General features: G+C 55.8%; 1 protein-coding gene across 2 annotated transcripts in view; it reads left to right on the top strand.

The window, feature by feature from the left end:
* The window catches only part of FBN3 (fibrillin 3), a 52,920-nt gene that overhangs the window by 24,727 nt on the left and 2,345 nt on the right, over positions 1–25,848 (top strand). For both annotated transcript variants that reach the window (XM_049097620.1, XM_035703309.2), the window contains 25 exons: positions 873–998; positions 4,716–4,841; positions 5,230–5,379; positions 7,421–7,492; positions 9,879–10,004; positions 10,267–10,392; positions 10,779–10,904; positions 11,290–11,406; positions 13,267–13,395; positions 13,644–13,763; positions 14,565–14,690; positions 15,492–15,644; positions 15,788–15,853; positions 16,078–16,203; positions 16,358–16,477; positions 16,608–16,730; positions 17,470–17,604; positions 17,761–17,886; positions 18,435–18,641; positions 19,504–19,629; positions 20,159–20,281; positions 20,463–20,579; positions 23,463–23,591; positions 23,687–23,806; positions 25,242–25,476. In XM_049097620.1, coding sequence (XP_048953577.1) covers positions 873–998; positions 4,716–4,841; positions 5,230–5,379; positions 7,421–7,492; positions 9,879–10,004; positions 10,267–10,392; positions 10,779–10,904; positions 11,290–11,406; positions 13,267–13,395; positions 13,644–13,763; positions 14,565–14,690; positions 15,492–15,644; positions 15,788–15,853; positions 16,078–16,203; positions 16,358–16,477; positions 16,608–16,730; positions 17,470–17,604; positions 17,761–17,886; positions 18,435–18,641; positions 19,504–19,629; positions 20,159–20,281; positions 20,463–20,579; positions 23,463–23,591; positions 23,687–23,806; positions 25,242–25,476 — 3,250 coding nt within the window. The remainder of the gene's footprint in view (positions 1–872; positions 999–4,715; positions 4,842–5,229; positions 5,380–7,420; positions 7,493–9,878; positions 10,005–10,266; positions 10,393–10,778; positions 10,905–11,289; positions 11,407–13,266; positions 13,396–13,643; positions 13,764–14,564; positions 14,691–15,491; positions 15,645–15,787; positions 15,854–16,077; positions 16,204–16,357; positions 16,478–16,607; positions 16,731–17,469; positions 17,605–17,760; positions 17,887–18,434; positions 18,642–19,503; positions 19,630–20,158; positions 20,282–20,462; positions 20,580–23,462; positions 23,592–23,686; positions 23,807–25,241; positions 25,477–25,848) is intronic.

Below are 25,848 nucleotides of genomic sequence, written 5' to 3'. Positions count from 1 at the left end.
CTTAGTTTGTGGTGAATTTTTTGGTTTTTCTCTCATCTACCTCTTCTTCCATCTGTTGGTTTGTTGATCCATCCTTCCATGAATCCCCCATCCACCCATCTATCCATTCATCACTCATCCATCCACCCACTCATCCATCCATTTGTCCACCATCACCCACCCACCCTTCTTTCCCTCCATCCATCCACACACATAATTCCCTCCATCTGTTTGTCCATCCATCCATCCATTCCCCACTCATCCCACTCATAAGTCTTCCATCCTTTATTTCTTCCTCCTTCCCTTCCTTTCTCCCTCTACCCTCCCTCTCTCCCTTCCTGTATTCCATGCATACATACATTCATCCATCCACTCATCTACCCATCCATCTGTTCATCCATCTACTCACCTATCTGTCCATCCATCCATCCATCCATCCATCCATCCATCCATCCTTTTTTAAAAAGTAAGCTCTATGCCCAAGTGGGGCTTGAAATCATGACTGCTGAGATCAAGCGTCAGTGCTCTACCATCTGAGCCAGCCGGGTGCCCCTCATCCCTCCATCCTTTTAGGTACAGGGAGTAGTAAGATTGGAGAATCCATCCAGAGGGAACTATGTGATGGATGGATAGATAGATGCATGGATGGGAGGATGGACTAGAAAATGAAGAGAAAGGGGATGAATTCAGGGTGACACTGGCCCCAAAGAGTCTAGGTACAGCCTCCAAGGTAGGCCCTCGTGAACCCTCCAGATAGCCAACAGCTCTCAGGTTTTCTCGACGAAACAAGACTGGCCCCTCTGGGACCCTGGAGAGCTCAGGGCAGTGTCCGTGTTCCCAGAGTCCTCTGCTGGGGCTTTGTTTCTAAGCACGGCTTCCTCACTTCCTGACAGACATTGATGAGTGCCAGGAGCTGCCCGGGCTGTGCCAGGGGGGCGACTGTGGCAACACTTTTGGCAGCTTCCAGTGTGCATGCCCCCCCGGCTACCACCTCAATGGGGACACCCGCACCTGTGAGGGTGAGTATGTACCTGGCCCATCCCCCCTGCCTTCTTCCCTAGTCGCACCTCCTCTCAGGTGCTGGGGCCTGACATGCCCCTAGGGGCCAGCCCATCTGCTTTGCTGTGGGGGGCGAGCAGGGGGTGCATCAGAAGGGCAGAGAAGGCTTCTCTGGCTGCCCTCTGCTCTACTACCTCGCTCTGACTTCCTCCCCACTCAGAAATGGCCTGGCTTTGCTAGAGAAGCCACGTTCTCCCTCCTTTGGGCAAATGCTGCTTGAGGCCCCATGCTGGGAGTGGGAAGGGACAGACACAGAGGGAATAGCCACACCGTTCCTTCAAGCAGCACTTCACGTGCCTCCTTCCTGCTCTCTTTGGTGCATCGTGGTTACAACCAACAAGTTCCTGGTGTCTGTGACTGTCACCACTGCACCAAGCACTTTCCGTTCTCATCTGTTCATTGACCACAACAGCCCCATGAGGGGCCTGTTCCTTTTATGATCCGGTTTTTCAGATGCAGACTAAGGCTCAGGGAGATTAAGTGACTTGTCTAGAGGCACCAGTTAGTAAGTGAGGGAAACCCCGCCATTCTGGTCCTTGAGTCTGAGCTCTTCCAATGCACTATACCAAGTCCGTCTGTCCACCCGTCCATCCATCCACATCCATCCATCCATCCATCCATCCATTCCTCTATACATCCATCCACCTAGTCATCCTCCATCGACCTAGTCATCCATTCTTCCAGCTATCCACCCATCCACCTATCCATCCATCCATCTATCCATCTACCACCTATTCATCCATCCTTCCCTCTGTCCATCCATCCATCCATCACCTATTCATCCATCCATCCATCCCCTATTCATCCATCCATCCATCCATCCATCCATCCATCCATCCACCTAGTCATCCATCCTGTCCACCCATCCACCTATCCATCCATCCATCCATCAATTCAATCTCTCTCCCCCTTTCAACATTGTTAATTGAACACCTATATGCAGCCAGACACCGACACTGACACACAAGGACAGAATATCTTTTCCTTGGAGCAGCACTATTTAGAAACTCAAGGAAATGGGGAAGGAAGAGAGAGGGATCTCAGATCAAAACACCAATTTCTGTTGTATGCGGAGGTGGAAGCAGTCACACCAGAATCAGAACACAAATACTTGAAAGATACTTGAAAGATTCCTCTCTGCCTCCCCCACCTCTTAGGATATCAAGGGAGAAAAAGCAGGTCCTATCAATAAATACAGATCACAGGGTAGGGAGACTTCAACCCGAATGTTGACCTTGGATGAGCAGCCTTTCAGGGCCAGCGGTGCTCTTGAGGGCTGCAGTCCTTTCAGCCCTTCCCAGCAGTCACTCTGGGGATGGGACTTGTGCAGTAGCACAGGACCCTGTTCTCCAAAGGGCTTACCTTTGGCTCAATGTTTTGCTGTTACCATCTTGAAACTCTTCACGTATCTTGAATAAGGAAGCCCCAGTCTTCATTGGCACTGGGCAAATTCTGTAGCGGTCGTGATCCTTGTTGAATGGCTTGTTTCACTGCTGGAATCGCTGGGTTGTGTGGCTATTTCTTGACTGTTCTATTTTGTTTGAGGAACTGTCAAACTGTTTTCTGCAGTAGCTACAGCACTTTATGTGCCCACTAGTGGTATGCAAGGGTCCCAGTTTCTCCACATCCTCATCAACAATGGTATTTTCCGTTGCTGAAAGTTATACTGTCTCGTGGGTGTGAGGTGGCATCTCATTAGGGTTTGATCTGCACTTCCCTGATGACTCATGACTAGTGAGCATCTTTTCACATGCTCATTGGTCATTTGTATGTCACTGGAGTAGTGTCCATTCACATCTTCTGCCCATTTTTAAATGGGGATGTTTGTCTTTTTGTTGTTGATTTGTGAAAGCTCTTTATATATTCTGGATACAAGACCCTTATCAGACTGTGATAGTGCCTCCCATTCCTGTCACTTTCTTGATAGTGGTCTTTGATGCCCAACAGGTTTTAGTTCTGATAAAGACCAATTTATCTTTTTTTCTTCTTCCATAGCTGCGCCCTTGGTGTCATCTAGAATCCATTGCCAAATACAGGACCATTAAGATTTACCCCTATGTCTTTTTCTAAAAATGTTATCATTTAAGCTCTTACATTTAGGTTTTCTATTTATTGTGAGTTACTGTTTGTGTAGGGTGTCACGGAGGGATCCAGCTTCATCCCTTTGCCTGTGGACATCCAGTTGTCCCTGCACCATTTGGTGAAGAGACTCTTCTTTCCCCATTGACTGGTCTTGGCTCCCATGCCAAAGCTCACGTGACATATGGTTTATTTCTGGACTCTCAATTATATTCCATTGATTTATAAGTCTACCCTGCTGCTAGCACCCCACTGTCCCAATTACTGGAACATTGTACATTTCAAAATTGGGAAGTGTGAGCACTCCGATGTTGTTTTTCCTTTTCCAAGATGGTTTTAGGTAAGCAGGTTCCCTTGCAATCCCATATGAATTTAGGATCAGTTTTTCCACTTCTCTGGTTTTCTTTAATTTTTTTTTTTTTTGCAGTTATGTTTTATAGTTTTTGGTATTCAACTCCTGCACTTCTTTGGCTAAATTTCTTCCTGAGCATTTAATTTTTTGGACGCTATTATAAGCACAATTTTTAAAAAAAAGATTTTATTTATTTATTCATGAGAGACACAGGGGGAGAGAGAGAGACAGACAGACAGACAGAGACAGACACAGGCAGAGGGAGAAGCAGGCTCCATGCAGGGAGCCCGACGTGGGACTCTATCCTGCGTCTCTAGGATCACTCCCTGAGAAAGGGAGGCGCTAAGCCGCTGAGCCAGCGGGGCTGTCCTAAGCACATTTTTTTAGTTTCTTTTTGATGGCTCACTGGCAGGATACAGGAATACAGCTGATATTTGTATGTTAGTCTTATATGCTGCAACTATGCTGACCTCACTTATTAATTGGCTCTAACAGTTTTGGTTTTGTGGATTCCTTTGTTTTTTTTTTTTTTAAGATTTTTTTTAAGTCATCTCTACACCCCGCATGGGGCTCGAACTCACAACCCCGAGATCAAGAGTTATGTGCTCTACCGACTGAGCCAGCCAGGCTCCCCTTTGTCTTGTGCATCCTTTAGGAAACCTCCCATATCAGATTCCACGGTTGTTTTAAGTTCCTGACTGGAGTCCAGAGTTCTGCAAAAGTTGATTTTTGTCAGTTTTTGCCAGCTCAGTAGTTTTCGTGGAGGAATGGAGGCTGGCGTTCCTTACTTTGCCATTTTTGGTGATGCCGCTCCCAGCACGCTAATATCCCACCACCTGTTTTTGTACAGCCCACTGGCTAAGAATGCTTTTTACATTTTTTAAATGATTGAAGAAAATCAAAAGAAGAAGATTTTTGCAATATGTGAAAAATACATGAACTTCACATTTCCTGTCACCTCACATTAGGAACCACACGGCTGCCCCACTCCTGGTGATAATGTAATTGACTCATGGGCTGAAGTCATGTTTTTTTCTTAATAGAAATGAGATCATAGTAAATTTTCCCCCCACTTAGCTCCACGTCAGATCTTTCCATGCCACTGGGATGCCTGCATATTTTTAAAATTTTATTTATTTATTCATGGGAGACACAGAGAGGCAGAGACACAGGCAGAGGGAGAAGCAGGCTCCCCGCGGGGAGTTATCCAGACAACTCCTGGATGCTGCCACTCCCTCCCCTGTAGACATCGACGAATGCTCTGCACACTCGGGCATCTGTGGCCCTGGTACCTGCTACAACACCCTGGGGAACTACACCTGTGTCTGCCCTGCAGAGTACCTGCAAGTCAACGGTGGCAACAACTGCATGGGTATGAAGTGTGGTGACTGGGGAGACAGACAGTTGTGGGAAAAGCACTTGGGTGTGGAAGGGACTTCTAGGGGTCTCCATGCTTTGGAAGAGTGTGGAGGGGTGTGTTTAGGGGAGTAGAGAGAGGGAGGGTATATGTATTTGAGTTGCTGGTCAGAGTAGAGAACAAGATGCAGGATTCGGGGACTCAGGGCTGCCATGAATGGTTGTTCAAGTTGTGCACTACCCAACAAAAACTTGAATGTAAATGGCACCCCATGTGTCTTGGGACAGAATCATCAAGCCAATTATTTTCAAGTGGTTACATGAATGAGTTCCCATCCATCTGGCTCTCTCTTCCTCTGGCTAACTATCTTTTATCCTCCCTCCTCTTCCTAACCCAACTGCAGACATGAGGAAGAGCATCTGCTTCCGGCACTATAACGGCACGTGTCGGAATGAGCTGGCCTTTAATGTGACCCGGAAGATGTGCTGCTGCTCGTACAACATCGGCCAGGCCTGGAACAGACCCTGTGAGGCCTGTCCCACCCCTGCCAGCTGTGAGTGCCCCCCCCCTCAACCTTCTTTCCAGCTTGGTCCTTTTTAGTGCAATATTTAAGGAGGCACACCCTGCTCAGGGCACCCAGATGAGCTCTCATCCTACATTGCTCTGGTGAGGGCTGAGGGGTTGAAGTTATGTCCTTGTCGATGTACAGAAATCATCACCCTTGGGGTGGGCAAAGCTCCCTTTCTTCTATTTTGTGGATTTGGGGAATTTAAAGTGGGTCAGCGAAGCTTGTATTTGTGGTAAAGATCCTTGAAGACTCACGGATTTTTTTTTTGGGGGGGACAGGGTCAGTGAGTGCCTGGGGCCAGGAAGGAAAGCAAAACTGGTCAGAGGAACCAGGGTCCCCATGAGCAGGGGAAGGGGCAGACTCGGGAAGCTCTGGGGAGGACTGCTAAAGTGTTGTTTGGGATGAAGAAGGGGTTCCGGGCAGGGAACAGCATGGGCAAAGGCCTGGAGGCAGCACTGAGCCCCAGACCAGGCTAGGAACAGGCATGAGAGTCACCCCCACCCCCACCCCGGTCTGTGGCATTTTGTTATAGCGCCCGAGCTGGCTAGGACAGTTTGTTTCCTAGGGCTGCGGCAACAAATGACACAAACTTGGTGGCTTTTTAACCCCAGAAATTAATTTTCCCCCAGTTCTGAAGACTAGAAGTCAGAAGCCAAAGGGTCAGCAGGGCCATGCTCCATCCAGAGTCTCTAGCTTAAAATCAGTCTTTGCATCTTCCAGCTTCTGGTTAGCTCTGGGCCATCTTTGTGTTCCCCAGCTTGCAGCTCTGTCCCTAATCTCTGCCTTCATCTTCTTATGGGGGCTTATCCCCGAGTGTCTGCATGTCTCTTCTTTTCTTAAAGGACACTGGTCATTGCATTCAGGGCCCACCCTAATCCAGGATGACCTCATCTTTTCTTGATGACGTCTGCCAAGATCCTATTTCCCCCAAATGGTCACACTCGGTGGTTCTGGGTGGACACCAGCTTAGGGGGTGGTGAGCGTCCATCCGGTGCAGGACGATGGAGCAGGGATCGCTGTTGGGCTTTTCTGGGGGTAACAGGTGAGCCTGTTCTGGGTTCTAGGAAACAGAACTGGACAGACCCAAGCTTGAGCAGGCTGGAAGGAAGCCACAAACCTCCAACTCTGGTCAGGAGATTGTCGGGACAGATCACATGTCACCCTTGGGTTGGATGCTGGGACTTAGGCACCTGCCCAGATCTCATGTACCTGAATCTAAGGTACATGTAGAATATGACAAGGTGGAAATCCACACAGGCCAAGGGGCCATTCTCATCACGATGCAGACAGAAGAGCGAGTGAGGACCAGGGCAGGCACCTTGGGGAAGGTGACAAGGAGGCACTGCCTGAATGTCTGCCTGTGTCTGTCCTGTGTGCCCGGAGACACCTGGGCTGCCTGGCAGCCTCTCAGTTGCAGCCAATGGGATGCAACAAGCATGAGGTGCCCCGGGGGACCCCAAGGGTGATGGCGTCAACTCTCTGGTAGCAGTGTGATGGGTCAGCGGGGAGCCCAAGGGGGCCTTCCCCGTGGGCTTCTGAGTCCTCAAGGCTGAACTGGGCTCTGCTAGGAAACAGCAAAAGGAACAGCATATGCGAAGTTCTGGTGACAGGATGGAGCAGGGCCTCTCCAGACATATAATGAAATCGGTGTAAGGTGAGGGCGGGAGTTTACTGCTGGAGAAGTAGGGCCAGGGGACAAAGGTCTCAAGGTCCAAAGTGAGGAGTCTACCTATTATGGTGAGGGCACGAGTGGTTGGCGGCACTCGTGTAGCCAAGAGATGAGAGAGGCTGCATCTCTGCGTCTCTGTGTTGGAAAATCACGCTGTCCAGGTGGATGGGCTGCCCGTGACCCTTCTGGTGTTGGTCAAAGCAGAGGGAGGGAGAGGGACTAGTTATCGGGAGGCCACATGCGGGCTGGGCTGCGAGGGTTGGAGGAGGCGATGAGTGGGGGACCAAGAAGAGGAGGAGGTGTCCTCCCCGGGAGTCTGCAGCCCCAGCACCCTCTGCCCTGTTCCCCCTTGCCCAGTGGACTACCAGATCCTGTGCGGAAACCAGGCCCCTGGCTTCGTCATTGACATCCACACTGGGAAGCCCCTTGGTGAGTGACCATGTCCCCATGTCCCTCTGTCCCCAGAGCCTTGACCTCTCCGTTCCATGCATCCCCACCCCATGCTCCGGCACTTCCAACTCCCCAGACCGGCCCAGGAGTCCTGTTACCAAACACTTCCACTTTATTTAAAAAAAAAAAAAAAAAAAAGAGTATTTTTATTGTCATTCATTTAAAAAAATTCTGATAAATACCATAATGTGAGATTTACCATCTCAACCATGTTTAAGTGTCCAGTTCAGTGGCATTGAGCGGATTCATGTGGTTGCACAGCCACCCCCACCACCCATCTCCAGAACCTTCCATCTCCCCACACAGAGGCCCCATCCCCAGGAAGCACTGATCCCCCCACCCCCTGCCCCACTCCTGGCTCCCACCATCTCCTCTTTGTCCCTGTGGACGGGCCTCCTCTGGGGACCTCCTGGGAGTGGGGTCCTGCAGGAGGTGTCCTTCTGGGTCTGGCTTTTTGCACTGAGCGAGATGTCTCTCCAAGGTTCATCCGTGTTGCAACATGGGTCAGAACACTTCTGTTCTAAGCTAAGCAAGGTTTTGTACGATTTGATCCTTGCGTGCCACATTTCAGCTGGTGGCGTTGAACTAAAGAACCCATTTCCAGGTGTTTTCCCCTCACGGGCATGTTCTCCTTCTTTAAAACAAGCATGGCAAAAAAAAAAAAAATTTAATTAAAATTAAAAAATTTAAAAAAAAGCATGGCAGAAAAAAGGGGGAACACCTACGTGGCTCAGCAGTTCAGTGCCTGCCTTTGGCTCAGGTCGTGGTCCCGGGGTCCTGGGATCGAGTCCCGCATCAGGCTCCCCTGCAGGGAGCCTGTTTCTCCCTCTGCCTATGTCTCTGCCTCTCTCTCTCATGAATAAATAAATAAAATCTTAAAAAAAAATAAAAATAAAATAAACAAGCACAGCACTTAAGATCTACTCCCCCTGCAGTCACCGTGTCCAACTGAAGTCCCCTTCACTCTCCCAAGATTCCCATACTGTGTGTCCCAAGGATTTCTAGATCCTTCTTTGTGCATTTCAGTACACGTAGAGGTGGCTATTGAGAATGTATGGCACTGTTCTCTGGGGAGTTTGAAACTTTAAAATTCTCTAATTCCCTACACGTTGGCCTGCAACTCATCTTTTTTTCAGCCAGCAACAGGTTGTGGAGATCCGGGCAGGTTACTGCTTGCTGTGCTATCCCTCTTGCCTTGCTTTATAGTATATGTACCGTATGTGGACCCGTCCTGGTCCCCCATGGCTGGACACTGGATTCCTTTTTTTTTTTTTTTTTTTTTAGGATTTTATTTTTTTATTTGAGGGAGAGAGAGAGAGAGAGAACAAGTGGTGGGGAAGGGCAGAGGGAGAAGCAGTCTCCTTGCTGAGCAGGGAGCCCGACTTGAGGCTCAATTCCAGGACCCCGGGATCATGACCTGAGCCGAAGGCAGACACTTAACCACCTGAGCCACCCAGGTGCCCCTGGATTCCCTATTTATTTATTTATTTATTTATTTATTTATTTATTTGGATTCCCTTTTTATACAGTTGACCCTTGAACAGCATGAAGGTTAGGGGCACCAAACCCCGTACGGTCCAAAAATCTGCATAAAACTGTTGACTCCCCCAAAACCTAACTAGTAGTCTATTGGCAGCCAGAAGCCTTACTGAAAAGGTAAACAGTAGATTAACACAAATTTTACACATTTGAATAGGAGGCTGCATTCCTAACAATAAAGTAAGCTAGCGTCAAGAAAATGTTAAGAAAATCATCGGGAAGCTGCACCTAAGGAAAGTATTTATATTTTTATATAAAAAATAAATATAGATGCCTGAGTGGCCCCCTGCAATTCGCACCTGTGCTGTTTAAGTGTCAACTGTCTACATAACAGCTCTCTCGGGATCTAACTCACATCCACACACTCCGCCCGGCTCAGGTGCAATGCCGTGGTTCCCCGTGTGCTCACGGAGGGCTGCAGCCATCCCCGCAGTCTAAGTGAGAGCATCTGCATCACCCAAAAAGAAACCCGGTCCCCCGTGAGCAATCACGCCCCTGACGACCGCTGTTCTCCTTCCAGTTTCTTGCTCCGCGTGGTCCCAGGACCCCCCACGCGGCTCCCTGCTCTCACAGCAGACCCCTCGAGGCACAGGCAGCCTTGCTGGGCCGAGCCAGTGGGTTTGCAGTGGAGACACGCCCGCTCCCTCTGCTCTTTGCCCTTCGTCCTGCATCCCCATCTCTTCCCTGGTGTCAGAAAGATTTTGGCCACCGCAGAATTGCTCGAGCAGGTGCTCGTCTGCGGCCAGACCGCATGGCCCCTTGGCTCAGCGCCCCCAGATGCTCCCTGGGGCTGGGCTGTCCCGCTGACGGCTGACGCCCTCCCCAGACATTGACGAGTGTGGAGAGATCCCGGCCATTTGTGCCAGTGGCATCTGCATCAACCAGATCGGGAGCTTCCGCTGCGAGTGCCCCACGGGCTTCAGCTACAACAGCGTCCTGCTGGTCTGCGAAGGTGCCACCTGCCTGGCCTCCCCAGCCCTGGATGGGAGGCTGTTCCCCCACCCCGTGCTCTCTAGGCAAATCATTTCAGCGCCACAAGCCTCAGTTTCCCTTTCTGTACAATTGGGCTAATGCCTTTCCCACATAACTGCTCACCCTCTGGTTCGGCTTCTCCCAGAGAGATTCCCTGCTTTCAAAGGCTGGGGCAGGGTTTGGGGTTGGATTCTGGCAGGGGAGCCTCCACTGCACTCCTGCCCGTTGGCTGTGTCCCGCAGACATGAACGAGTGTGCCAGCGGGGAGAGCCCCTGCCAGCAGAATGCCGACTGCATCAATATCCCTGGCAGCTACCGCTGCGTGTGTGCCCGAGGGTACAGACTGTCGCCCGGTGGGGCTTGCGTGGGTGAGTGGGGACCCCAGCAGGGCGCAGGTAGGGGGCTGAGGGTGTGGGGTATGGGGCAAAGCTAGGCCCTGTCCCCTGTGACCTGAGTAGGGCATGGCTCTGTCCAGGCCTTTCTCCGTGGCTGTGGGGTGCCACATCCATGGGGCGGTGGGGGTGCTGAGCACCTGTTGTTGGGGGTTGGGAGAGGAATGAGAGCATGTGCCGGCAGCAGCTTGAATACGGAGCTTCCAGGCAGCTCTGGCTTCCCCATCACAGCACAGAAGGGCTCAGCAAACAGAGAAAGAGAGAGAGAGAGAGAGAGAGAGAGAGAGAGTGTGTGTGTGTGTGTGTGTGTGTGTGTGTGGAGGTGGGGTCCCAGGGACACCACACTGCCTGCCCTCCCCCAGGACAGAACGAGTGTCGGGAGATCCCAAACGTCTGTAGCCACGGCGACTGCGTGGACACAGAGGGCAGCTACACGTGCCTCTGTCACCGTGGCTTCCGGGCCTCGGCGGACCAGACCCTGTGCATGGGTGAGAGTCCCTGCCTGCTTCCTCCCAGAGAGCCAGGCTGCGAAGTGGGGGAGAGGGGCACAGGTCTACACCTCCCCTGGGGTGAGGACAGTGCTTTCATCCACCTGGTTCACAGACAGACCAGGTTTGAGTCTGGGCACTTAAGGCTAAGTGGGGGTAAATGACTTATTCACCTCCTTATGCCTAAGTTTGCAAAATAGCAATAAATAGTTGTGGGGCACTTTTTAGCCACACCCCCACACACCCCGCCCTCGGTGTCGCTGCCCATCCACCTGGCCAGGGCTAGGTGCAGGGGAGGCAGGTTGGGTCCAGCCAGGCCTTCACTCCCTGCGCTGCCCGATGCCCTGGGTGAGCTGGATGGGGCTTACGGGCTTTGCTCCGGCAGACGTCGACGAGTGTGACCGGCAGCCGTGCGGAAACGGGACCTGCAAGAACATAGTCGGCTCCTACACCTGCCTCTGCTTCCCCGGCTTTGTGGCAACGCACAGCGGAGATTGCGTGGGTGAGCCACCTGGGCTGGTGGGAAAAGTGGGTCCTTGGCTTGTCTTGAGGGTCCCTCTCTGAAATAAAGGATCTGGCCTCAGGGATCCCTTCAATAAAACAACCCCAGCGGTTGGTGCTCCCTCTAAAAATGCGTCAACCACAAAAGTTCCCACACCTCTTCAATTGTCAGCTGCCAGGGGGTCTCTCACACTCAGGTTGATGGCAGCAGGTGGACAGTGCAGGGAGGGCGACAAAGATCTGGGTGATGCTTGCAGTCGAGTGCAGTGGTTGAAAGCATGCATTCCAGGGTCAGGCGGCGAGACTCCAAATCCCCGCTTTGGCACCTGCCAGCTTCGTGACCCCAGACAAGTCATCCACTTCTCTAGGCTTCAGTTTCCTCCTCTTCAAAAAGGGAGATTAGTAGTAGTACCTACCTAATTTATACGAGACGAAATAGAGTGTAATAACAAGGAATATTACCAGAAACAAAGAGAGATATCACATACTCAGGGGGCAGTTCTCTGAGAAGACATGACGACCATAAATTCATATGCATTTAACAACAGAGCTTCAAAACAGATGACATAAAAAATGGACAGAACTATGAAAAGAAACAGATAAGCCCACAGATATAGTTGGAGACGTCAACACTCCTCCCTCAGTAAGAGAGGGACAAGGAGAAAATCAATCAGGCTGTGGAAGATCTGAACCACACTGTCAATCACCTAAGACCTGGTCAGTATTTATAGAACATTCCAGAACACATGTCCTTCTCAAGTGCACATGGACATTTACCAGGAAAGCCCATAGCCTGGGCCATAAAACAAACCTGAACATTTAAAAGAATTGAAGTCGCACAAAGCGGGTCCTCAGAATGTAAGGGAATTAGAAATGAGTCACAGAAGGACATCCAGAAAAATCCCCAAATATTTGGAAATTAAATAACATACTGCTATAGAAGAGTCCAGAGCACAAGAGAGAAATCATAAGGGAAATCAGAAAATATTTTGAATTACTTAAAAAAAAGGGGGGGGGACGCCTGGGTGGCTCAGGGGTTGAGCATCTGCCTTTGACTCGGCATGATCCTGGAATACCGGGATTGCACCCCACATTGGGCTCCCTGCATGGAGACTGCCTCTCCCTCTGCCTGTGTCTCTGCCTCTCTCTCTGTGTGTCTCTCATGAATAAATACATACATAATCTTAAAAAAAAAGAAAAAGAAAATATTTTGAATTAGATGAAAATGAAGGGATCCCTGGGTGGCGCAGCGGTTTGGCGCCTGCCTTTGGCCCTGGGCGTGATCCTGGAGACCCGGGATCAAATCCCACGTAGGGCTCCCGGTGCATGGGGCCTGCTTCTCACTCTGCCTGTGTCTCTGCCTCTCTCTCTCTCTGTGACTATCATAAATAAATAAAAATTAAAAAAAAAAAAAGAAAATGAAAACAGCAAAATTTGTGGGGTTCAGCTAATGGAGTAGCCAGAGGCAAATTCATAGCATCGAGTGCTACGATACTGGCTGGGGCGCCTGAGTGGCTCAGTCGGTCAAGCGTCTGCCTTCTGCTCGGGTCATGGCCTCAGGGTTCCTGGATCGAGCCCCTCCTTGGGTTCTCTGTTCAGCAGAGAATCTGCTTCTCCCTCTTATTCTCCTTCTGTGCTCTCTCTCTCTCTGAAATAAAAAAATTGTCTTAAAGTGTGACAATACTGGTATCTGCCTCCTTGGATAGTTAGAGGTTAGTGCACAGAGCCTAGGACACGGGTATATGATAAATTAAAGTCACTACCGTCAACGTCAGGTCATTGTGGATGGAAGGGCAAGGGAGGCTCAGAGCCCCAGGACCGTGGGTGACCCCGCCTGCCCATACCCCCACCCCCTCTGCAGACATGGATGAGTGCCGCACTCTGGCGGGGCAGGTGTGCCGATTTGGCCAGTGCCTCAACACAGCCGGCTCCTTCCACTGCCTCTGCCAGGATGGCTTCGAGCTCACGGCCGACGGGAAGAACTGCGTGGGTGAGTCCCGCCTTGCGGTGGGAGCCGTCTCTGCCAGCACTTGCTCCGAGTTTACCTGCGGTTGGTACTTCCAAGTCCTCACGGTTCTGTTTCGTAATCGTGCATTTATTTTAAGGTATAAAAAGAAAGAAAACTAGCGCATCACACCCAGGCTTTCACAGGGTTTGTGGTGTAGGGGTAAGGCTGTCTTAAAAAACCTACGTTTTCTGAAGTGAGGGTGCTGAGACCCCTCCTCTTCCTCTCCACAGACACCAATGAGTGTTTCAGCCTCACGGGAACCTGCCTGCCAGGCACTTGCCAGAACCTCGAGGGCTCCTTCCGCTGCATCTGTCCTCCTGGCTTCCAGGTGCAGAATGACCGCTGTGTCGGTGAGTGTCCAGCCCCAACTCCCACTCTGGGGCTGGGGAGGCATCTCCGGGCCTCTGTTTCCCCATCTGTAATATGGGAAGGCCAGCTGGGGTCATGGTGAGGGTGGAGGTGTACTCAGCACAGCACCCAACACGGCTCCATACACGATTACTGCTGTTAGGATCATTTTGGCCGCTCGGCTCAGGTTCCCTCTCTGGGGCCCACAGGCTTCCTCATGACTCCTATAAAAGGGGCATGGGTGTGGGGTTGTGGTGAATCTAGAACTCCTTACTCAATGAATGATGGTTAAGGACCAGTCTGGCCTGAGCTCCACTGGCGTAATTGCGCATCTGGGTGACTTTGTACCGTCTGGGCTAATCTGGACCAGTCTGGCCTGAGCAGATGGGCTGGCCCGGGACCAGGTGCGCTAACCTCGATCGGTCTGGCCTGGCCTCCCCTGGTCTGCTCTCTCTGGGCTACCAGTTACCTGGAGCTAACCTCATCCAGCGTAAGCTAAGTGTATCCAATCTTGGTTAGCTTTGTACAAAGTTGGTCTCTAAAGATGAACTTTCCCTGACCATGACCCCTGACCTGGAGATACCTTCTAGGCAAAGACCCCCCCTCCCCCACCACCAACTCACTCCGACACAACTCACCTGGTGCTCCAGCTCATGCTGAGTCCCAAGGGCACCTGCCCTGCCTTGGTCGCTAGACCCTCCCGGGCTCCCCTGCTCTGTCTGCCCCTCCTGACAGCCGAGGCTGTCCCACTCTGGCGGAGGTCCTGGGTACCCTCCACCCAGCTCGTGTCCCTGCCCCTCTAGACATCGACGAGTGCCTGGAGGAGCCCAACCTCTGCCTCTTTGGCACCTGTACCAACAGCCCCGGGAGCTTTCAGTGCCTCTGCCCACCTGGCTTTGTCCTCTCAGACAATGGGCACCGTTGCTTTGGTGAGTGTGTGGCCCAAAGAAGCACACAGGGCTTAGAGAGGGAGAGAAGAGTCGGGTCACCCAGATACGGGGGGCTGCAGGTTCCTGTATGGATCTCCAAGAGCTCTGTCTGGGCTGAAACGCTTCTCTGCGTTAGTGGGGTTAGTCTAGTCCAGGCAACCTGTTGGCCAGACACGTCACTTCTACAAAGGGCTATCCCGGTCCAGTCTGGGCTAACCTGGTCCCCTGGGCTTTGCTCGCCCTGTAGTGGCTGCAGTTGCCCTACCTGGGCTGGCTTCGTCTCAGCTAGGCTAGCCTCCACCAGTCCGAGCCAGCCTCTTCTCTCCCAGGTTAGAGGCAACAGCGGGGGAGGGCGGGGTAACTCCACCAGTATTTGTTGTTCAGACCCTAACCTGCCCTGGAGGACTTCTCAGGTTGATGAGAGGTCCGGGCTGAGGACCAGAGGCTCATGATAAGGATTTGGGGTCCAAAGTCCCAGGTCCTCTGGCTCTCTGGGATCTTCATCTCTCCACAAAGGGGCTACTGAGCCAGGAATAACCGTGGCTGAGTTTGCTCTCCCTACCTTGGGGGCACCCCCACAGCTGTGGATGTGGGGCGTTACTGGAAGGGGTGTCTGGGGGTCCAGCAGAAGCCCCGAGGACTGACCCACATTGGCCCAGGGTGGGTCACACGTCCATCTCGGAGCCAGTCACCACGGTCAAGGGCCTGCACTTGGTTCTGATTGGCCACTGGTAGGGTCTGGGCACCCTGTTCTCGGGGACCGGATGACCTTCAAATGTTTCCCCGGGGGTCGCCCCACAGACACGCGGCAGAGTTTCTGCTTCACCCATTTTGAGGCTGGGAAGTGCTCTGTGCCCAAAGCTTTCAACACCACCAAGACCCGGTGCTGTTGCAGCCAGAGGCCTGGCGAGGGCTGGGACGACCCCTGTGAGCTGTGTCCTCAGGAGGGCAGCGGTGAGCGCCCCGCCCCGCCTGTCTAGTCTCCCCTTGGGTTTTACCTGCCTGCCTGCATCCCTTGGTTTCCTACACCCGCTCAGGGGGCTCCTGGGGGCTGCACCAGCCCCCAGCCCTCACCACCTTCCCCTCTTGATGTCCAGCTGCCTTTCAGGAGCTCTGCCCCTTTGGCCACGGGGCCGTCCCAGGCCCGGATGACTCTCGGGAAGGTGAGCCCCTCACCCACGTGCTAAGGGCCCCTCCCGGCCACCGCACCTGCCTCCCCGGCCACCCAGCCCTGTCTGTACTCTGCCCCCGTTCCCAAGTGTCAGGCTCCCTTCTTGGCCAGTGGGTGGCCCTGGACCGCACGGGGGGGCCCCCCGGAGGGAAGGAAGGCAGCCTGGGTGTGGCTGGGTGTGACAGATGCCGTGCCTGCAACCCCTGCCTCCCTCAGATGTGAACGAGTGTGCGGAGAGCCCCGGCGTCTGCACCAATGGCCTCTGTGTCAACACTGATGGCTCGTTCCGCTGCGAATGTCCCTTTGGCTACAGCCTGGACTTCACGGGCATCCGCTGCGTGGGTGCGTGACCAACCCGCGTCCTCTGGAAGGAGGGAGTGGGGTGCCCACCCTGCATCCAGTGCAGAGGGCCACCAGACCTGGCCCTATGAAGCCAGGGGCATCAGTTGAGGGGGGGGGCTCTCTGCGGGCCCTGACCACCCTCCCCTGACCCCAGACACAGATGAGTGCTCCATCGGGCATCCCTGTGGCCAAGGCACCTGCACTAATGTCATCGGAGGCTTCGAGTGTGCCTGCGCTGATGGCTTTGAGCCTGGCCCCATGATGACCTGCGAGGGTAAGACCCTGCCTGCCCAGGAGCTGGGCTGTGCACTGGTGGGGGGGCCCCGCCAGGGGCTGGCCTGGAGGTGGGGGCGTGGACCCCAGAGGCCGACCAGCCCAGCTGGCCTCTGCCTTGGCCTCCCCAGACATCGACGAGTGCTCCCTGAACCCCCTGCTCTGCGCCTTCCGCTGCCGCAACACTGAGGGCTCCTACGTGTGCACCTGCCCAGCCGGCTATGCCCTGCGAGAGGACGGGGCCATGTGCCGAGGTAGGACGGGCAGGGGCAGGGGCAGCAGTGGGTGCTGGGCGGGCCCCAGGGCTCCCCATCCTGGAGAAGGCAGGGAGATAAGAGCAGGGGTCTCCCGAGGGTGAGATGAAGTGAGCGGAGCCCTGAGGCCCGTGAAGTGCAGTGGGCGCCCTTCTGTGACAGGTGCTTCTGTTGAAAACAGGGTTCCGAGTCTAACAGGTCAGGTGGCCCCTCCAGAGCTGAGCAGGACAGTGAGGACAGCAACTGTGGCCCCCAGGGGAGGTGACAATGTCTGGAGACAGTTCCTATTGTCACAGTTGGGTGCAGGATGGGGGGTGCTACAGGCATCAGGTGGCCAGGGATGCTGCTAAATACACCACAGAGCATGGAATGGTGTCCCCCACGAGGGGTTCTTGGGGCCCAAATGTCCTTAGTGTCAAAGCTGAGAAGCTCTGGGCTGGGACTTGGGCCCTCCAGGGCTCCTGTGGGGTTCGTGCTCCAGGGACCGTGGTGAACCGGACAGGTTCACAGACTCTGATGTGGGCAGGGGTTGCGGGTGTGCAGACAGTTGTGACCCCTCGGCTCTCAAGAGGCCTGGGCGGGTGTGTGTGTGTGTGGGGGGCTGGGCACGTGCAGTGCTGTGTGGACCTCACCCCGGCCCCAGGTGAGGCCCCAGAGGGAGGTGGGATCCAGGCCCCACAGCCCGGGGCCAGGCCATGGGGCGCCTGACCTTGGCCACCCTCTATCCCTGGTTATGCAGACGTGGACGAGTGTGCGGACGGTCAGCAGGACTGCCACGAACGGGGCATGCTGTGCAAGAATCTCATCGGCACCTTCGCCTGCGTCTGCCCCCCAGGCCTGCGGCCGCAGTCCAACTCCAGGGACGGCTGCACAGGTATGGGGGTGCTTTGGGGGTGCAGGGACACCCCCCGGGGCGGAGAGGGAAGTCAAAGCAAGAGAATGCGGCGGGAGGGGACTCTCCAGGGCGAAGGGAGGCTGGCTCGGGGGGGTCTGGCCTCCCCGGCACCCTGCCTCATCCCTCCCACCGCAGATGAGGATGAATGTCACACCCAGCCCAGCCTGTGCGCCAACGGTCGCTGTGTCAACACTGTGGGCAGCTTCCAGTGTGACTGTGATGAGGGCTTCCAGCTCAGCCCTGCCGGCACCGAGTGCCAGGGTGAGTGTGGCCAGGCACGGCGGGCACAGCCATCCCCACTTGCCAAGGAGCTCCGAAGCCAAGCCCCCCGACACAGCTCACCCCAGAGCCAGCTCAGCCTCTTGCCCCCCAAGCCCTGTCTCCGCAATGCCCCAGCGCCAGGCAGGGCCGCAGGCCAGGCCCCTGGAGTCTCCAGCAGCCTCTTCTGCACCCCGTTCTGTCCTTTCTGCTTCCCACCAGCCCCTGGGCATCGTCCCTCTGCTCTGTCCCCACTGTCTGTCCGGCATACCAGCACCCCGTGCCCCCTCCCCCGTTCCCTGGCTCCCACGCTGCCCTTTGACCTCAGGCAGCCGCCCGGCTCTGAGCCCACAGGGCCTGTCTGACCCCAAGAGGGCATCTAGCAGGGCCGGGTGACAGTGGTTTGGAGGATTTCACCCCAGGGCCCCGCAGAGCCGTGTCAGAGACATGTGGGAGCCCTCGGGAGACAATCGGTGCCGCCGGACGCCAGGGGCCAGGGGCCCTGGACGGCACGTTTCTCCCGCCCACCACCCCCCACACGTCCTTCGCAGACGTCCGGCAGGGGCCCTGCTTCTCCGAGGTGCTGCAGGCCGTGTGCCAGGCTCCATCGAGCAGCGGGGAGGCTGTCACAAGGGCCCAGTGCTGCTGTGGGGGCGGCCGGGCCTGGGGGCCCCGCTGCGAGCTCTGTCCCCTGCCCGGCACCTCTGTCCACAGGGCCCTGTGCCCGCACGGCTCGGGCTACACCGCCGGAGGCCAAGGTGAGGGGGGAGTTTGTTCATGGTCGTGTCCTGTCCCAGAGGGTGCTAGAGTGTGCACACTGTGTGCACCTCTGTGCAGGCTGGCGTGTGCACACCAGTGTGAACCAGAGCCCATTCGTTCCTGTGTGGGTGCATGAACTTGGGTGAAGGGGTGAGCAGGTGTGCAAGCCGGTGTGCGTTCTCCTTGTGTGTGAGCATGTTAGTGAGCATGTGTTGTGTGTGTGTGTGTGCCAGTGAGGGGAGAGGCTGGTGTGTGTTTTGTGCGTGCTGGCTGCATGAGGAGTACATGCCACGGGGCTGAGGGGGACTGAGCCCACCTGCGTGTTTTGGAATCTAGCAAGTATGTCCGTCAGGGTAGGTGCGTGTGTGAGGGAGAGTGTTTCTCTGCATGAGTACGTCTCATCCAGCGTATGGGGGGGGGGGGTGAGACAGGTCATCCCAAGTGAGCCGCCGTGACATCAAGGACTGAGGAGGAAGTGCCTTTACAAGGCTGTGTCTGGGGGGACAGAGGAGCCCGTGAGCGTGTGTCCTTGTGATTCTGTGCGTCACCGTGTGACTGGTGTGCAGTGTGTGTGTATCTCTGTCTGTACTTCCACGCCTGTGCATGGGTGCCCTGGTGAGACTGTGGGGAGGGTGTCCCCCCTCCCTGCCTGGCAAGTGTTCTCTCTACATAGTGGAAGGAGCTTCGCTAGTGTGTCCTGCCGGGAGAGCTAGGACTCACACCTAAGGGTGGGGGCTGCGAGGTCAGGAAGGGGAAGCCGAGGCTGGCCTTGCCCCAGGCAGAAGGCTGGTGGGCAGGAGGGTGGAGGTGTGCCCCAGTGACCCGAGGCAGCCGGCACGGCTGAGCCCCGCTTATCCCCAGATGTGGACGAGTGTCGCATGCTCGCTCCCCTGTGCCCCCACGGCGAGTGCATCAACAGCCTTGGCTCCTTCCGCTGTCGCTGCCAGGCGGGGTACACGCTGGACGCTGCTGCCACAGCCTGCCTGGGTGAGCCTCCCCACCCCCATCCCCTGGCCCGGCCCCGCCCCCTTTGTGCAGCCTGCAAACCTGGAACAGAGCATCCCTGGTCCTGCCCCTGCCCCGACCCTACCTGGGCAACTCTCCTCCTGTTATTTTGTGCCTCCTAAGATTTTCAGTTACACTGGGTCAGAGCGGTTCATCCAGGTGAGGGATCAGCAAGCCCCCGTTCAGGGGCCTAGTCTGGCCCTCCACTTGTTCTTGTTAATAAAGTTTTATTGGCACACGGCCCTGCCTACTTGTTTTCCTTCCCTCGGTGGCTGCTTTCCTGCCACAAAGGCCGAGTTGAGTAGTTGGAACCGAAACCACTTGGTCCACAAAGCCAAATGTGTCTATTCTCTGGCCTTTTACGGAAAAAGTGCCAACTCCTCATGGAAGCCCACAGAGTCTGATTGGTTAGGGCGTGGGAAGGAGGCCGCGGCGGGGCCTGAGTGGAGACCGCAGGCCCTGAGCCTCTGGGAACATCTGTCTGACCCCCTGCATGCTGCCGACCCTCCAGATGTGGATGAGTGTGCCCAGGCCCCCGCGCCGTGTGCCTTCATCTGCAAAAACACCGAGGGCAGCTTCCTGTGCGCCTGCCCCCGAGGCTACCTGCTGGAGGAGGACGGCAGGACCTGCAGAGGTGATGTCCCCCCCAGGCCCTGTGGGGCTCCGGCCCCCCAGGGATGCCCCGGGCGCGTCCCCAGCTGCTCACCCCCTCCCCACTGCGTGGCGTTGGACACCATCCCTGGGGTCTTTCCCCTGGGAAGCCCCCAGCCCCGGGAGGCCCTGCCCTGAGCCTGCGGGGACCGTCTGTGCCGCAGACCTGGACGAGTGCTCCTCCAGGCAACATAACTGCCAGTTCTTCTGCGTCAACACCATCGGCTCCTTCACCTGCCACTGTCCCCCCGGCTTCACCCAGCACCGCCAGGCCTGCCTTGGTGAGTCCCCTCCCCGCTCCCAGCAGCTGGCACGTGGCACTGGCCTTCACTCGTTTCCCAAATAAGTAGCAAGCGCCTGGCGTGTGCCAGACATCGGGGACACAGGGGTGATCAGAACAAAGTCCTTGCTCTGTTGGTGCTCATGTCCTGGTAGCAATCTCCTTCCTTACCCTGGGGACATGGGGCCCTGCCCTGAGGACTCCCTCTGACCTTGGCCCAGGACACCTACCTTTGTCCCTGCCGGGTCTCTCTCCTAGGGTCTCCCCAGAGTGCTCCTGAAATCCCAGGGGCTCACAGGGTCCAGAGGGGGAGTTGGTTCAGAAGCCAAGGCTACAGGGGCGTCAACCACTCCCATCACTTTTTAGTGTCTGGTGGCCTGGGAGAACCAGACCTCCTCTGAGGGCCAAGCGCAGCCACGGGTGGCCCCACTCAGGCTCCCACTAACCCACTCAGCCAGCACTTCCTGAGACCCACTGTGCACTAGGTAGGGCTCTAGGCCAAAGGTCTGCAGACTCCAACCCCTAGGTTGGGCCCAGCCCCCTACCTGCTTTTTGTTAATAAAGTTTTATTGGTACACAGTCACGCCCATTCGTTCACATAGGGTCTGTGGCTGCTTTTGCGCTACAACAGCAGAGCCAGAGTCAAGTAGTTGCAACAAAGTCACACATATTTCCTAGCTGTCCCTTTCTATTTTTTTAAAAAAGATTTTATCTATTTATTCATGAGAGACACACAGAGAGAGGGAGGCAGAAACACAGGCAGAGGGAGAAGCAGGCTCCATGCAGGGACCCCAACGTGGGACCCGATCCTGGGACTCCAGGGCAGAAGGCAGGCGCTAAACCACTGAGTCACCCAGGGATCCCCTAGCTGTCCCTTTCTAGAAGCCATTTGCCTTGCCCTCTAGCAAGAGGCAAGCTTGCTATTGTCACGGACAGTCCCCGCCAGCAGGGAATCCAGACAGAAGCAGACAACAAGGTACACTATAGCGTGTTGGAAGGTGACGTGTGACAGAAAGAAAAACTAAAGCGGAGCAACGAGATTGGGAAGGCTGCAGTTTTTCACCCAGGGATCAGGAGAAGCCTCATCAAAAGAGACATTTTACAAAGGGCTGAAGGAAGTGAGGAAGCGAGCGGTGTGTCCATGTGGGGAAGAGCCTTCTGAGCCTTGAAACGAGATGCGTTTCCCTTTCTCTGCGCAGTAAAGTTATTTACCCTGTCTCCGAAGAGGAGCACACCTAACGTGGCATTGGCATGTGTGCACTCACCCTATGCACCCGGCCAGCTCACGTGGGTCTCCTCTCCCACAGATCGAAGGCTCCAGATCACCCATAAGGAACACCTGTATAGCCTGCACTCCTCGTGGGTGGGCTTGGGCTAACTAGCTCAGAGGTCGGCAAATTTTTTCTATAAAAGGGCCAACAGTAGATATTTTCGGGCTTGTGATCCATGCAGCCTTTGTTGAAAATCCTCAGCCTTGCGTTTGTAGATCAAAAGCAGCCATAGACAGTGCATCATCATAAATGAATGTGCGTAGCCACGTGCCAATAAAATTTATTTTACGAAAAACAGCCAATGGGCCAGACTTGGGTCTCAGGGCCTCTGTTCGCTGATGACTGAACCAGAAGATCAAACTGACAGGACCATGTAGGCACCCGGCCACCTGACGCTTGGTTTGCTTTGCTGCGTGCAAGGGAAAGAAACCACAGTAGTTCCAGATGCTTCTCTCTGGGGGGATCCTGGCGGGAATCCAGGGCTGCTCTCTGTGGCCCCTCAAGGGACCGCTCAGACAGGAGGGTTGAGCCCACGAGCAGATACAGGAGCCCCTCTGGCTTAGAAGCCGCACGTCCCCAGTGTCTTGTCCCCAAGAGAGATTTCAGGAGGTCCCCAACGGGAAGTGTCTAGTGTCAGGAATCTTCATACTCTAGGAGGCCAAAGCTAGGGTCGCCTGCCAGGAATGTGTGGTGCACCCCCCTGCCCCCCCGCAAGCCCCAGCGTGGGCCGTTACCACCGTAGCATCGTTGTCGGGTAACCAGCCTCGTCTCTGCTTGCCCGGCTGGAACAGAACACCCTAGACCGGAGCGCTTAAGCAACGACACGTAGTGCTCACGGTTCGGGAGGCTGCAAGGCCAAGGTCAGGGTGCCAGGACGGGGGGTTTCCGCTAAGGGCTCTCCTCTTGGCTTGCAGACAGCTGCCCTCCGCTGTGTGCTCACATGGCAGAGAACGCACAAGCTCTCTGGCGTCTCTTCTTACAAGAGCACTCACGCCATCCTCAGGGCCTCACCCTCACGAGCTCCCCTAAACTTGCTCTAAAGCACCTCCCAAAGGTGCCGCCTCCAAATACCATCACTCTGTGCGTTAGGGCTTCAACATACGAATTCGCGAGGCTTTGGGGGGGGCGCCCACATTCCATCGATAACTCGGGTCGACATCTTGTGATTGTTGCGTTTCCAGGAGGACAGAGGGCACTGGTAACCCCAGGAAAGGGGTTTTTGTTCATCTTTTACTCCTATGCTCGGTGCCATCCCAAGTCCTTTATGCGATGATGTCAGTGTCACGGAAACAGCAGCCAGGAGAAGCCGTAGCTGGGGCAGCAGGCCCGCAGAGGGCCAGTCAGCCCCCCCACCCCCACCCCCTCCACTCACACAGCTCTGGAGGCGGGCAGGAGCGATTCAGACGAAGTCCTCGATGTGCGATGTGCGTCATCTCGCCCATTCAGGGCAGTTCTGTGAGGCGGGACAGTTACGGATCTCATTTCACAGAAGGGGAAACCGAGGCACAGAGAGAATCAGTGACTTGCCCAAAGCCACACCATCCATCAGGCAATGGGCCCGACACAAATCCCCTAACCGCCAGGCCGTCCTGCCCGTTCTGTGTCCCCTGCAGACAATGACGAGTGCTTGGCTCAGCCTGGCCCGTGTGGCCCTCGCGGGCGCTGCCACAACACACCAGGCAGCTTCAGCTGCGAGTGCCACCAAGGCTTCGCCCCGGACAGCTCAGGCCGTGGCTGTGAAGGTAGAGCTGGGCTTTGGGTGGGGTCCAGACCCCCGGCTGCGCCCCAGGGTGGGGGGCCGCCCGGCGAGCCCGCTGGCCCTGTCTGTGTCTCGCAGACGTGGACGAGTGTGACGGGCCCCATCGCTGCCAGCACGGCTGTCAGAATGAGCTGGGGGGCTACCGCTGTGGCTGCCCCCAGGGCTTCACCCCGCACTCCCAGTGGAGCCAGTGTGTGGGTGAGTGTCCAGGACTGGGAGGTACGGGACGGCGGGGGGTGGGGGGGCATCAGAATCTGTCGGGGCAGGCAACTGGAATCCACTCCCACCTAGGACCCCGTGACAGGCACAACTACCTAGAGGACAGATGGGCCGGCCTGGGAGGTAGCGCGTCCCCCAGCCCACTGCTGGGGAGTCCGGGGGCCGCAGGGCAATGGCAAAGTTCAAGTCCGGTTCGTAGGGAGTGGTGGCCCGGAGGGCTCAGCTGCGAAGGATTCTGAGTCAGCGCCCGATCGATCAGCGATGCCTGCCCTGAGCGTGGCAGTGGGCGACCGGAGCGTACGTGCCCATCTTTGCCACGGTCTTTGCAGAGGCCCTCAGCCTGGGGGACTGGCCTTCTGCACCCCGTCTTCTCCATCGCATGCTTCTCTTTGTGCTCCGGTCCCTCCCGAGGGCAGCCTCATCCTTACCACCTCTCTCTGCTCCTCCCCTGCAGTCTGCTTTCACTCTCTGCCCCTGTGGGGCCTGCTCTCTGGAGACCTCCCCGCCTCCCCTGCCCCTGCACCACCGCTGCCTGCTGCTCCCGGACACCCTCCTCCCTCCGCCTCTCTGGGGCGGCTGTCCCTGCCCTCCCGCCGCCTCTCTGACACCCCCTTCTCTCTGGTCCCTCCTCCTGCCCCGATGGTGGGTCCAAGGCTAAATTGTCCATCTTTCCCCTGCCCTGTGGCGTCTGGCCCCCCGGGGAGGGGACCACGCAGACCTTGGCCTCCACGCCCGTCCCTCCTGGTGTGCCGGCCTCCCCCGCTGCACACTCATCCCTCCCTCTGTCAGCTCTGGCTTGCCTGGGACCCACCTTGCATCAGGCCCTGAGGCTGCAGAAGTGGGCCAAGGAGCAGACGCCAGCCCTGCTCTTGGGGTGTCTACCCTAGTGGCGGGGACAGGGGTTAATTAGGCCGGTGGTTCTCATCAGGGAATGGTTCTGCCCCTTTGGGGACATGTTGAAGTATCTTGGAGACATTCTGCTCATCACGACGGGGAGGCGGGTGCTCCTGGCACCTAGTGAGTGCGGGCCAAGGATGCCACGCAATGTTGAATGGTACACGGGACAGCCCCCACCACAGAATGACCCGGTCCCAAATGTCACTAGTGCCAAGTAAGAAACCGCGTTCCAGATCGTCCCACCATTTCAGATTTCTGGGAAGTTTGGAGAAATGCTTTGAAGGACAACTATAAGGCTGGGGGAGTCAAGAAGTGTAGGGGGAGAGGCCGACCTAGTCCGCCCTAGACCCCCCAGGCTGGTGGAGAGCCTGATGGAGGTTGACGATGACCCAGGGCTCTGAAGGAGGAGCCGGAGTTAACTGAGTGCGGACTGAGCTGCGGGAAGGGGCTCTGGGGGTGCAAAGGCCGCCCTCCTGCGCCCCACGTTTTCTCTCTGTGGCTCTCTCCCACTCAACAGACGAAAACGAGTGTGTGCTGTCACCTGCGGCCTGCGGCAGCGCCTCCTGCCACAACACGCTGGGTGGCTTCCGCTGCGTCTGCCCCTCTGGCTTTGACTTTGACCAGGCCCTGGGGGGCTGCCAGGATGTAGACGAATGTGCCACACGGGGCAGCCCCTGTAGCTACGGCTGCGCCAACACCCCTGGCGGCTTCCTGTGCGGCTGCCCCCAAGGCTACTTCCGGGCTGGGCAAGGGTAAGGGGCTTGAGCAGGGTGGCCACGGGTTCCCAAACCCTGCGAGAGCATGCACACACACACGTGAACCCATGTACTCATGCATTTACACACATGTGCCCAGAGACCTGAGCACAGAGCCTCACAGCACTTGTATCGGTGCACACTCAGGCTCACACCCCAATTTGGTGTCATGGCCTTCATGGTATTCCTGTATACTTGCAGGTGCACAGTGGTAGATGCACACTTCTCTGCAATACCCTTGAGCACATGCATGACTCACACCTATGCCAACACGCCTGGGCACCCTTAGGCACTCTCAGTGTGCATGCATCCGTGTCCTGGGGTGCCTGCAGGTTCACATCTGTGCCCAGTAAGCTAAGGGGTTCATGC

Source organism: Canis lupus, chromosome 20, assembly GCF_003254725.2.
Source record: "Canis lupus dingo isolate Sandy chromosome 20, ASM325472v2, whole genome shotgun sequence".
NCBI lineage: Eukaryota > Metazoa > Chordata > Mammalia > Carnivora > Canidae > Canis > Canis lupus.
The sequence above is the reverse complement of the archived record's forward strand: the minus strand, read 5'-3'. Positions and strand labels throughout refer to the sequence as shown.